Source organism: Podarcis cretensis (assembly GCF_951804945.1).
Source record: "Podarcis cretensis genome assembly, chromosome: 16".
In the NCBI taxonomy this organism is placed as follows: domain Eukaryota; kingdom Metazoa; phylum Chordata; class Lepidosauria; order Squamata; family Lacertidae; genus Podarcis; species Podarcis cretensis.
In genome coordinates this window covers 25,925,567-25,939,229 of record NC_137186.1, presented here as the reverse complement: position 1 = coordinate 25,939,229, position 13,663 = coordinate 25,925,567, and the positions used below count along the sequence as shown (strand labels likewise).

General features: G+C 50.9%; 1 protein-coding gene across 8 annotated transcripts in view; it reads right to left on the bottom strand.

Annotated features, from left to right (window-relative positions):
• The window catches only part of SMTN (smoothelin), an 80,097-nt gene that overhangs the window by 22,946 nt on the left and 43,488 nt on the right, over positions 1-13,663 (bottom strand). For all 8 annotated transcript variants that reach the window (XM_079956537.1, XM_079956538.1, XM_079956542.1 and 5 more), the window contains 2 exons: positions 11,396-11,496; positions 1,611-1,769 (listed from right to left, as the gene is read on the bottom strand). In XM_079956537.1, coding sequence (XP_079812663.1) covers positions 1,611-1,769; positions 11,396-11,496 — 260 coding nt within the window. The remainder of the gene's footprint in view (positions 1-1,610; positions 1,770-11,395; positions 11,497-13,663) is intronic.

Genomic DNA, 13,663 nt, shown 5'->3' with positions numbered 1-13,663 from the left:
AGCTGAGGTTCCTGCACTGCAGGGGGTTGGACTAGATGACCCTTGGGGGACCCTTCCAACTTTGATTTTCTGCCACCCTGAAATCTTCAAATGAAGGGTGGTATACAAAATTTAATAAACAAATAAGCAACCCCCTTTCGGACGCTCCCTAGTGAGCAAAACGACACCCGCTTGTGGCAGGAGGCGACCCATCCCAAATCCAAACCCTCTCCCAAACATTGATGATGATGATGATGATGATTACTTGAATTTATTTATATACTTCCCGGAGGTCTCAGGGCAGTTCACAGAAGAAAAACATTTGCTCCAGACACACAGACAAACATGCACACACACTTAAAGGGAAAGGGACCCCTGACCATTAGGTCCAGTCGTGGCCGACTCTGGGGTTGCAGCGCTCATCTCGCTTTACTGGCTGAGGGAACTGGCGTACAGCTTCCAGGTCATGTGACCAGCATGACTAAGCCACTTCTGGCGAACCAGAGCAGCGCACGGAAACAGCGCTTATGTTCCCACCGGAGCGGTACCTATTTATCTACTTGCACTTTGACGTGCTTTCAAACTGCTAGGTTGGCAGGAGCAGGGACCAAGCAACAGGAGCTCACCCCATCGTGGGGATTCGAACCGCTGACCTTCTGGTCAGCAAGCCCAAGCAGTGCAGTGGTTTAAACCACAGCGCCACACACCCTTACCCGACCCCAGATATGTGAAATGTATCATCACTGAAGCAGTCAAATACAACATTTCCTGTTGCCCAGAGTGGACACACAGGGGAATAATGCTCCAGACAGGGAAAACTTCCTGTCATACAAGTTCTGGAGTATTCTTCCCCTGTCTCTGACCAGGTAGATGGGCAGACCCTAAAAAGGGGCTAGTCACACAGCCATCTTCCTCTTTTACCAGCAACACATGGCTCATCCTTAGAGGATGGAAGCCATAAAGTAGAAAGTCCGAGGCCTAGCTCAGACTTCTTTTCACTACAAATGTAACTGTAACCACAAGATAAAGCCTGCCTCCAGAATATTACAGTGGTATCTCGGGTTACATATGCTTCAGGTTACAGACTCCGCTAACCCAGAAATAGTACCTCAGGTTAAGAACTTTGCTTCAGGATGAGAACAGAAATCGTGCTCTGGCGGCGAGGCGGCAGCAGGAGGCCCCATTTGCTAAAGTGGTACCTCATGTTAAGAACAGTTTCAGGTTAAGTACAGACCTTCAGAACGAATTAAGTACTTAACCTGAGGTACCACTGTACTGTGGACTGAATGTTAAGTAAACTTTACTCTTACTTTCAATCAAGACTGTTGCATTATTATTATTTTTAAGAGGAAGATAAAAGGCGAAACTTGCCAAGAACAAGCCAGACAGGACTGCTCAACTTAAATGATTCTAACGAATCCATCAACTTGCTTCCAGCAATCTGCAAGGGAATGTGCTCTGCTGCTTGCTCACTAGCGTCAGTGAGGAGGGGTAATATTTAATCCATATATCCTCTCCTGCTTTCCTCAACATTCCCACAAGATACCCAACCCCGAAAATCAGCTAGGACTGTTACCACCCCGCTGTGTGCTGCGGAGTCCCAAATTCATGCCGCTGTCGCCAACACGTACCATCTTATCCAACACATGCTCTTCCTCGATCTTGCTCAGCTCTTCGGCGCTCAGGCGGCTTCGCTGGTGCAGCTCCTGGGCCTGTGGCTTCTCTTTCTCGGTGCCGTTTGACAACGCCGAGTCCGCTGCCTCGCGGTGCACCGGCACCTCGGCTTCCATCTGAAGCAAAAAAAAGAAGATGACACCAATGTAGGTCAAGAGCAACTTGGAAGATCATATACGGGATCTTCCATGCTGATTATTTTTTCTTTTCTTTTTTACTCATTCCATTTATAGTCTTATCTTCTTTCCTTCAAAGAGTTCAAGGTGGCTTAGTTAGTTTCCCCCTGCCTATCCCATGTTTTCCCATGCATTTCTATTTTATTTTTAAAAAATTGTAAGAAAAAGAAAAGTTTGCAGAAGGAAAATAAGAGGGGAGAGAGAATGCCAGAAGTAAAGTAGCGTCAGTGCAAAAACAGAACACAAATGCAGCCGAAATATAGTCGTAGCCCGGAAGTCAGACAGAATCTGTTCCGGAAGTCCGTTCGACTTCCAAAACATTTGGAAACCAAAGCGCGGCTTCTGGTTGGCCGCAGGAAGCTCCTGCAGCCAATCGGAAGCCGTGGAAGTCATGTCGGACGTTCGGGTTCCAAAGAACGTTCGCAAGCCAGAACTCTCACTTCCGGGAGCCAAAATGTTCGGCTCCCAAGGCGTTCAGGATCCAAGGTATTGCTGTGGTTTAACAAATACTTCTACATACTTGGAAAAGGAAATGCCGCGGTTGTTACTAGTATTGTTGAACGAATAGCGGGTCAAACAAAAGTGTTAATCTTAAATCCCTTACTTTCTTATCACGTGTATACCACGCTAAGAGATATGGTAAGAATAAAGTATCATAAAATAAAAAAGCATGGGTGTGTTGTAGCTTACTGGTTGTATTTTTATGGGATACTCTCCACCACCACCCCCAATTTTATCCTCGCAACAGTCCTGCAAGGTGGGTTAGGGGATGAGTGAGTGACTGGCCCAAGGATACACCCAGTGAGCTTCATGGCCGGGTTGGGATTCGAACCCTGGTCTCCCGGGTCCTAGTCCAACACACTAACCACTACAACACACTCTTTTTCAACTGCTAAGCCAAAGCTAGTGTTCATTAGGAAGGGAGGAGGTGGCAGATAGGAGATGATCATGGCTCCGTCGGTAGAGCATGAGACTCTGAAGCGCAGGGTTGTGGGTTCAAGCCTCACGATGGGCAAAAGGTTCCTGCACTGCAGGGAATTGGACGAGACGACCCTTGTGGTCCTATGATTAAAAGGCACAGAAGCTGCACTCTCTAAACATGGTTGTAATGGTTCTAAGGAGGTTGCTCGTGCCTAAGTTGCCGCCACTCCTGGCTAGGTTGCCTGGTTGAACCCTTTCTCTCTGGACAGCCTTGCACTCGTGGCTGTCTCAATCGCTGGCAGAATCCGTCAGTGGGCGTTTCTTAAACTTCTTCCAGCAAAGAAGTTCTTTGACGCCAAGTCTCCTCCTACTCTCCCTGCGCGGAAGTCTTCTGCGCAGGGTGGGTGTGGGCAGAGGAGGACCAGTGCTCTCCCCACTGGTCTCCGGTGAAGAGTCCTGGAGCCTTCTCTCCGATTCCCCCATCTGCCCCCCTTCACCCCTGGTGTTACGCTGATTTCCTTCCCCAGCAGATGGGCTGCCTCTCTCCCTGCTGGGACCCTCTCCAGCATCGCTCTGGAGCCTTTCCTCCGCCTCTGGCTCCGATGGCAGTTCCCTGGCAATGGTGCTTCATAAACACATTCTACGCACATGAAAGCTACAAACTTTTTCCTCTTTAAAAAAAAGGAAATTTAAAACACTAATGTTCTATAACACTTGTCGGATCCTGGGGTACAAAATACTGAGTGGCAAGCAACCAGAGTTGCACCTTGCCCCCAAGAAATGATCAATTCTAACACGTGCAAATTGAGGATATTTGCACGGCAGTCCTTATTTTGTCTAAACTTCATTCTTTTTTTTGCTCCTTCCTTTGCATAATTTGTGCACGTCTTCCAATCACTGAAAGATGACGGACCCGAGCAGGAGCCTTGAACCACTTTCCTCTGAGCACTGGAAACGTCGTTCAGAAACATCTCGGACTCCTAGAATTCCAAGCACGCCTTTGCAAACGAGAAGGACTAGAAACTTGATTTTATTTTTTAAAAAGAGAGCCAAGATTCTCCAAGAGGTGAGTTCCATACTTAAGAAACACTTGTTTTCAAATACACCCAGGCCTGCATCTACCGAGGGGACAGCGGCTCTTTGGTTAATGGGCCAGCTCCAACACGAAGCTCCCTGATAAACTGTGTCAGGGGATTTCTAGGGGAAGATTAGAAGGGCTTACTCAGAAGCGGTTTGCTGATCAGGGATCAAGGTGGAGCTGGCACCTCATTTCAGGGACTCGGGAGCACAATGCCAGCTCCCTGTCAACACGACCCACACACAATGCCACTTGGGATGCCCGCCCGGTTTAAAAGACACCACAAGGGCACCGGCATTTGCATAGAGCAGACAAGGGGGTGCGGGGCAGCAATAGTCATTGCTATTATTTATTAAATCTCCACCCTGCCTTTCAGCAGAGAATCACAGGCCAGTTTACAATACAGAAGCACAAAAATACATGCCGTAATAAACAAAAACGATTAAGCTTCCCCCCAGTTTAGAAGGCCATAGATTGTTTAACCATTGGAGCCTAAAGATACATAATGAAAGCACCAGGCAAGTCCCGCTGGGGAGAGCATCCCACAAGCAGGGTGTCACCACAGAAAAGGCCTGTTTTCAAAGTGCCATCCTCCATACCTTTCATGCCAATGCCAAACTAATCCCCCTAGAGCAGGCATTACTACAATTCCCATCATCCCTGACCACTGGTCCTGTTAGCTAGGGATGATGGGAGTTGTAGTCCCAAAACAGCTGGAGGGCCAAGTTTGGCCAAGCCTGCCCTAGAGTAAAGGATACATCAACGGGCTTAGCTTGGTCAGGATTGAGTAGACACTTCCAGTGTTAACGCTAAATAAATGTATTCTGGTAAATGAGCTGCTAGAGGGCCGTGAAAATTTGTGCCCTGGTCTTTATAGATTCATCTACCCATGTACCAGCTGAAGCCAAAGGCATGCATCAGATACCAGATATGAAATATGTTGGCATTACAGTCATACCTCGGAAGTCGAACAGAATCCGTTCCGGAAGTCCGTTCGACTTCCAAAGCGCAACTTCCGATTGGCCGCAGGAAGCTCCAGCATCCAATCGGAGGACCCGGCGGACATTCGGCTTACAAAAATAGTTTGCAAACCAGAACAGTCACTTCTGGGTTTGCGGCGTTCGGGAGCCAAAACATTAAGGAAATAAGCTGTTTGAAAACCAAGGTACGACTGTATTTCCAGCTCTAGAGGAATCTGCCAATGCGTCTCTGTGTGGGATGATGGGAGTTGTAGTTCCTTTGAACAGCTGCCGGCTTGTCATCCCAAGAAAAGCACACCCACTGATGCATGTAGGGGGTCACGGGTGCTCCAAACAAGGAACGGAAGATCACTTTTCTAGTTAACCACAGAATCACAGCTAAGCAACCTGCACGCTACAGTCCCCCGCTCTGTCCGCAAAAGCTCCAATTTACAACTTGACAGGTCCTTGTTGACGGCAGGACGCGGTCCCGCAGGCTTCTGGCAAATCCCAGCACAAAATCGCCAGCGCCACGAGATCAACAACAGGAGAGGGGCCCAGCTGCTAGCGGGGCTTGCAGATTCCTGGCTGGGGGCCCCAGAGCTCAGCTGCTTGTAAAGAGGAGCCTTTCTAACAAGCCGCGGCTGAGGAGGCTGCCACTCACGCACCACCTCCCCGGCTCTGGGCCAGTGAAAGGCGACCCTGGGCAGCTGCTTGGGCAGGAGTTTCGCATCACCCACCCCAGCTGGCATGAAGAGGAGGAGGAGGAGGAGGAGGAGGAGGAAGGCCTGGCTGGCGCAGGTAAAGTGCCAAGTCACAACAACTGGGCTCTGCACACCTGTCGCCCGAGCAGGCGGCTATAATCCCAAACAGAGAGGCAGCTAATCCACCCTGGGTGGGTTGAGCGGGGGGCACAAACAGCCTGCTCCATGCCCGCTCCAATCCAAGAGGGGAGCGCTTGCCAGTCTGGCGCCGTGACAAGCAAGAGAGGGCTGGCATGACATTTGCCCGCGATAAAGGGTGGCCATGAACTTCAGAACTTCCTCCCACAAACCCACCGATTGGTGTCAGGGGAGAAAGTTGCTTAAACGATATACAGTACATATATGTTTATTTCTGTGTGTGTGTGTGTGTGTGTGTGTGTGTGTGTGTGTGTGTAGCCCAGGCTTCTGGGAGAAGCCTGACGTTCACCCTTAACCCTACAGGCGGCAGCATCACCTGCTCAGCTTGGCATTCTGCACATGCCCAGAGGCACCCTTCTTCATTATGTAACATTACTTCGAATTGCTGTTTCTTTAATGAAGCAGACTGGCTGGTGTTGGGGAGGCAGGAGCAGGGAACATGCTAGGGCTGAGAAACCATGATGGGCGTTGCTTTTTCCTACATACACCACGAAAGTCAGGGGGGGCGGGCAGAAGGGCTCTAGCTAAAGGGCAGGGAATCTGCTTCGCAAACAGAAAGTCCTAAGTTTGATCCCTGACAGCAGGGCAGGGAGGAAGAAGGCAGTGGCCGGCCAGGCAGACGACTGGTGCCACTGTGTGCAGCTTCTGCCCCAGGTACATCAGCCAGGACACCGCATGACTTTGCACCGCTGGATCCCTGGAGCTGCCAGCTGTGGCTTAACCCGGTGATAGCCTCCCAGCGGCGCCATGCAAGCAGCAGCTACCGGGAGCCACCCTCCGGAGCACCATGCAAGGCACAGAGGTGGCTCTGTGATCGGTGCAAAGGAAAAAGGGAGGGAGGAGGCTGCTCGCCGGCACTCACACAGCCAGAGAAAAAAATGAAGGCGGGGCTGGCAGGCAGGCAAGACCCACTCTATCTATCTATCATTTTTATTTTAGTTTTTGCAAATAACTCTTGCATTCAAATATAATCAATTTTTCTCTGAATCTTTGGACTTCCCTCCACTCCCCTGTGATTTCCAACATACTTCCTTTTATACTGTATCTTATAATATCATCCAAACTTATATTCAAATTTCCATTTTGTAAGCACAGAATTAATACCTTACAAAGTGTTATACTGGTCCTGCTAACATTTTTAAGTGTATACAGTATTCTTTAAGCTAATCTATAATTTTTCTTTCCATTCTCTATTAATTTTCTTATCATCCTGGTTTCTGATTCTCCCTGTCACTTTTGCAATTTCAGCATAGTCTGTCATCTTGAGCATGCAATCTTCTCTGCATGCTTTGTCCTCCTTTCCCCACCCTTATCTCGGGCTCCGGGGGGGGGGCGGGGGCAGGAGTTGGCGCATATCAGGTGGCCTGGCCAGGCTCCCCATATTGAAGCGCGCAACGCCACTGCAGCCGGGGGCAAGCGGGGATTCACGATTCATCGCCTGCTCTGAAATCCATCTCGCAACTTTAACTTTCAACCAGTTTCAGGCAATGTATTGCTACGTCGCCCAGGCCTAACTCCAACACCTGTCAGATGGGAGCGAGATGGGCAGGCAGGGCACAAGAGGGGGTACACCTCCCTGCACACCAAAGCCCCTAACCCGTCCCTACCCATGTTTGGCATAAGAGCCACGACTCACAAAACTCCCGCTGCGAGAGAGGTGAACCTCTGAATGCCTCCTGGTGCTGGCGAAGGTTGGCGGGTGGGCCGTCGGCGGCCCAGCCTCCTCGGTGCCCGCAAAGTGGGCGCAGGGATCTTCCGCCTCCAGCAGCAGGGTGCTGGGGTCCTTCTCCTCCTCACCCAGGTAGAGGGTGAGCAGCGCCACGTCCCGGCTGAGCCGCCGCTGCTCGGCCCGCAGGGCGGCATTCTCCTCCCGCAGCTGGGCGAGGGTGGCAGCCAGCGGGCGCACCGAGCCCAGGGCCACCTCCACCCGGTGCTCGACGGCCTGGCGCCACGCCTGCAACTCCTGGCGGACCTCCTGCAGGGCCTGCCGCAGGGGGGCCTCCTCGAACAGGGGCGGCTCAGGGCTGGGGGTAGGCACCCCGGGCATGGCGCAGAGGAGCAGCGCCGGGAGAGAGAGTGTAGGGGAGCCCCGAATGACAGGACCACGGCTCTCTGGTGACCGGCGGGGCTGAGCGGGGTCTTTTGTGTGGCTGGGGCAGCTATTCTTGTCCTGCAGAGGGACGCTTCCCGGTGACAGACAAAGACAGGATGATGGAGTTGGGCCAGGTGGCCGGGCTGTGTGGGCGGGGGGTAGGCTGGACCCAGTGCAGAGTTAGGCAGGGGCTGCCTTGTGATGGCAGGGGAAGGGTGCCCCCTGAGGGCTGCAGAGGCTGGTGCCATTAGAAAGGCCGTCCTCTGGGCAATTCAGAGCAGGGGAACAAGAAGAAGAAGGAAGAAGGAAGAAGAGTTTGGATTTGATATCCCGCTTTATCACTATCCGAAGGAGTCTCAAAGTGGCTAACATTCTCCTTTCCCTTCCTCCCCCACAACAAACACTCTGTGAGGTGCGTGGGGCTGAGAGACTTCAAAGAAGTGTGACTAGCCCAAGGTCACTCAGCAGCTGCATGAGGAGGAGCGGGGAAGCAAACCCAGTTCACCAGATTACGAGTCCACCGCTCTTAACCACTACACCACACTGGCAAAGGAGGGAAGAGTGTGACTGCTGCAAACAGGGACTGGCAGCTTGCTTTGAAAGAAAAAGATGGAAGGAACAGGAAACGCTAACCAAGGAAGAGTAGATAGTGAAAATGACGGACTACAGTGGTACCTCGGGTTACATACACTTCAGCCACTAACCCAGAAATAGTACCTCGGGTTAAGAACTTTGCTTCAGGATGAGAACAGAAATCGCGCGGCGGCAGCAGGGGGCCTCATTAGCTAAAGTGGTGCTTCAGGTTAAGAACAGTTTCAGGTTAAGAACAGACCTCCGGAACGAATTAAGTTCTTAACCCGAGGTACCACTGTATGTCAACATGACAAAAATGACTAGGAAGATGATAGTAAATTTTAAAAAGAATGGTATAAATTTATAGAGTACATTAAAGAACAATGTAAAGATTTGAAAATGTTAGCAGGATTGATATAGCGCTTGTAAATTTATAACAGGTAAAGGATTTAACTAAAGTTGGATAAATGTAATTAGATGTGGTTGAAATAAAATAAAAACGTATCTGTTGAAAAACCAGAAGGGAGAGGAAAGAAGTCCGAGGGTTCAGGGAATCCCACAATTGTACAAATACTGCTGAATTTAAGTTTGAAGGATGTTAATGATGAAAAACTGGAAATATTTTTTTTAAAAAATGAAAGAAAAAGAGGAAGAATCTCAGGACATCTGATTTACCACCCAAGAGCCAAAATCCTGGCCCAAACAGTCGAAATGGGGATGTTGTTGTTGTTAATTGAATTTATATACCGCCCTATACCCGGGAGTCTCAGGGCGGTTCACAGAATAAAATCAAGATATAAAACCACAAAATACCTAACAAAAATAAAAACGACAAGCCTATAGCCCCCCCCCCCAAGACCTCCCACACATTTTAAACGGGCATTAGATGTAAACTGGATTAACCAAAGGCCTGGCTAAAAAGGAATGCTTTTGCCTGGCACCTAAAGTTGTATAATGAAGGCGCCAGGCAAACTTCCCTGGGGAGTACATAATGGTCAGGTATGGAGCTGCAGGGCAGCCCTGGGTTCACAGGTGTGTGGGTACGATAACTACTGGAAAAAACCATCCAAGGAGGCAGGAAACAAGGCATGCCAACAACAGATGAGGCAATCAACTTGTGTCTGAACTGAAACGCATCACTACAAATCACAGGTGAGGAATCATATCGTCAAATGGTTTTACATGGGGGGACCCTGCAGTGAGAAAGCTAGTAGATGGAAAAGAGGAACCTTTCTTCCTGAGGAGCTAGCTTTCCCTGTGCATGGATTTTTTAAAAAATGCTACGGGGGAGCATTTAAGCACTCAATCCCCTACCTGCTGTCTGAAGCAGCACAGACGGACACGGCCTCCCTCTGTTGTGGCTGCGAAGCAGGGACAAAATCCCAACCCACCACCTAACTCCTGGCTGCCAACACTGCTTAGACCACCCTGCTGCTTGTCCCAGTCGTCAGACACGCTGCAAGGCAGCAGAGGCAAGGAGTGGGGGAACACACACATACACACACGACACAGAGTCCCGACACAGCTGCCGCTGCTCAGATGGCCTGGCCAAGGTGCAGGGATATTGCTCAGGCTGGAGCAAGGAATGCAGGGAGAGGGACGAAAGAAAGAGGCCAGCTCCGCTCACCTGAGCGGCTATTTCCAGGCCCAGCTCCAGCCTCCTGCACAGCTTCCTGAATAATGCACATGGCTGATGAAAAGAGCGAGTGATCGGATTCCCGGCCCGGGCGAACGGCCCTCTGTTGTTGTTCTGTCCTGCTCAGAGCATCCCCTGCCCTACAAACTGCCTGAGCTCCTGCTCGTAGCCGCAATCTCGCCCTTCACTTCCACCCTCCTGGCCGGCTGCCACACACACACACACACCCGTCCCGGGACTAGAATCCTTCCCACGCCCTCACCTGCAGGGGACGGCCACCCAGAGGCCCACCCGGAGCGAGTTGGCACAACCCTGTTGCCCGTTGGTGCAGCTCCTCGCGACAGCCCACCCGGATTCCGGAGCCGCAGGTCGCATAATGCCTTAACGAGAGGCGACAGGCCGGCAGGGCCAAGCGGGACGAGGCATTAGGCTAATTAGCCCGGGCAGGAGAGCTGCCGGCTTGCTCCACAACCAGGCTGTGAGAGGCAGCCAGGGCATGGCTGGGAGCGCTGGCAGAGTGGGTGTGTGTATGTTGCAGAGCTGGTTCATAAAAGGGCACCCCAAATGGTTCACGTCCACCATGAGGGAAAGTTGCAGAACCTGGAGCTTTCTTAAAAGTTTAGAGCAGGGTCTTTAAGCTGTCTTCGGACTACAACTCCCATCATCCCTACCTAGCAGGACCAGTGGTCAGGGATGATGGGAGTTGTAGTCCCAAAACAGCTGACAGCCCAAGTCTGGGAAACCCTGGTTTAGAAGGAAGGCGAGTAAGATTGAGGTGTAAAAGAATTATGCCTGGCCAAGAGAAAGTGGATAGAGAAAAGTTTGGGTCTCTCTCATAACACTAGAACTCAGGGACATCCAATGAATTTTGAAAGATTCGGGACGGAGGGGAAAAAAGACCCTCTTAATGCAGCGCATAGTTAGACTGTGGAACTCCCTGCCACAGGAGTTGGTGATGGGTTTAAAAGAAGATTGGGCAAATTCACGGAGGAGAGGGCTATCCATGGCTACTATAGCCATAGGGGCTACGCTCTGGTTCCACCATTGGAGGCAGCAAGGCTCCCGAATCTTGTGCTGGGGTCCTGCTTGCTGGCTACCCACTGAGGCAGCTGGAGGGCCCTTGTGAGAACAGGATGCTGGACATTAGACGGTCACCGCCTCTCCTGCGCAAAGCCCAGGCTGTGCCCTTCGCTCTGCCTCTTGTAGCTGCAGAACTGACGCAGCCCTCCGCCCTCCCTGAGGCTCCACGGCTTCATGGAGGGCCAAAGGGACTTTTCAAGTTTCCCCCACCTGCAGAAACAGGCATGATCAGAGGAAGGAAGGAAGGAAGGAAGGAAAGGGAAGGGAAGGGAAGGGAAGGGAAGGGAAGGGAAGCAGAAGAAGGGCAGGGAGCGGGAAGACTCACCTTATTAAGGCTGGAGCTGCTGCTGCCATGGTTGGAGCTGTCGACGCTGCTGCTGGTGGTGGTGATTCGAATGGGAGTGCTTCTCAACCCCAGGGTGAGTTCTGTGGCATGGGGAGAAGGCACAGGTGTGAGAAACAGCGGCCAGGGGTCGGGGCGAGAGGAGGGCTCCAAACTGGGGCTTTGGGATTTTGCCAGCTTTTAAGCCCGCAAGTTGCCAGTCCGCATGAAAAGCACAAGTTACTAGTCCACATTAAGTTCTGAAGTTATTCATTCCCTTTGTAGAAACAAGCTGGCCCGTGTGTTCCAAGGCATACCTGAGCAAAAGAGCACCAAGTCCCATCTCCCCAAAGCTTGCGCCTACCTGCTTGGCAGGAGTAGGTAAGGAACCACAAAGGACACAAGCCGGGGAGGGCCTGTTTTTTCGCCAGCGTTGACTTGGCACATTGCCACCCGCCCTTCTCCCCAAGCCCTGGAGATTTGGTGGGCTTCAAACCAGACACTTTTTAAAAAGCGGCTGGCGTTCTCCTAATAGAAAACAGAAAGCGGCAAGCTGCAGTCAGGTAATGTAGCTGAGATCAGTGCCCAGAGTTGCTTTCTCTAATCTGCTGCCTTTCCAGGTGTTTTGAACTACAGTTCCCATCAGCTTTTATCAGCACAGCCGTAAGGCTGACAGAAGGTGCCTTCCAAAACCTCTGGAGGGCACCAGGTTGGCAGACGTTGTCATAGAGAACTGGGTCAAATCAAAAACTAGGATGATTAAAGGAAACATCACCGCGATGCGGTGTTTCGAACCTTGATGTGGTTTTCACGTATCACCGTTGCGTTCGTCGCTTTGACATTTTAAAATGAAATTGTGGCATAAAAGGGTATGTGTATGTTTATATCCTCCCTGTTTCTCCCCACTCCTCATTTAATCCCCTCAGCAACCCTGTGAGGTAGGCCAGGCTGAGAAGCTGTGACGGGCCAAAGGGGGAAACCCAGTGAGCTTCATGCCCGAGAGGGGGATTCAAACTCTTGTTCTCCCATGTCCTAAGTCCGACACCACCACGGGCTCAAAATAAAAAGTCAAGACTTCAAAGGCTTCGTGGGGGGGTGGTGTAATCTGAATTTGCACCCAATCGCTGAGAAGATCAATCCGACGCACTCTGGCCACAGCGACAGAAGTTTATCCCACCAGAAACAGGAAAGTTTCCAAGTGCGGAGACCACACACACACACAGGAGCTACTGAACCCATGGCAACCTGTCACTGGCCTCTCTGTCTCTATCTCAGTGGAAACATCATGCAATTATGGCAAAGTGTTCTGGCTCAGGGGTAGAGCAAGCCCTAAACGGCCTCAGCCCAGTATATCTGAAAGAGCATCTCCACCCCCATCGTTCTTCCCGGACACTGAGGTCCAGCGCCAAGGGCCTTCTGGTGGTTCCCTCATTGTGAGAAGCCAAGTTACAGGGAACCAGGTAGAGGGCCTTCTTGGTAGTGGCGCCCACCCTGTGGAACGCCCTCCCACCAGATGTCAAAGAGAACAACTACCAGACTTTTAGAAGACATCTGAAGGCAACTCTGTTTAGGGAAGCATTTAATGTTTGATGTATTACGGTATATTAATACTTTGTTGGAAGCCGCCCAGAGTGGCTGGGGAAGCCCAGCCAGATGGGAGGGGCATAAATAAATTATTATTATTATTATTATTACTACTACTACTACTACTACTACTACTACTACAGAAGTTCCCAAGTTCAATCCCCACCAGCATCCCCCGAGACAGCTGGAAATGATTCCTACTTGAAACCCTGAATAGCTGCTGCCGAACAGACCAGCATCCTGATTCAATATTAGGCAGCTTCCTATTTAATTCAGCTCTTTAAAAAAAAAACCAAACCAAAACCCTGGGGACTAAAATCTTAATTTATCCTCAAGAGAAGGGCTGTAAACTCAGCGGGGCAGATTATCTGCTTGCTTTGCATGCAGAAGGTCGCAGGTTCAATCTCCAGCAGCCCCTCCAGGTGGGCATGTCCCCTGCCTGAAAACCCCCGGAGAGCTGCTGCCGGTCAGTGCAGACAATGCTGAGCTGGATGGGCCAACAGTGTAAGGCAGTTTGCTGAATTACCTATGCAGCCCGCAGCTGCAAATTCCTACTAGCCAGAGGAGAAGCCAGCATCGCCCAAATCTCTAGCCTTTTAAACCTTATGGATAACAGATATATTCCCTTATAAAGGGGCAGTGGCAACCTGGAAGCAACTAGGAGAGGAGAGTGCTTTAAGTCCCCGC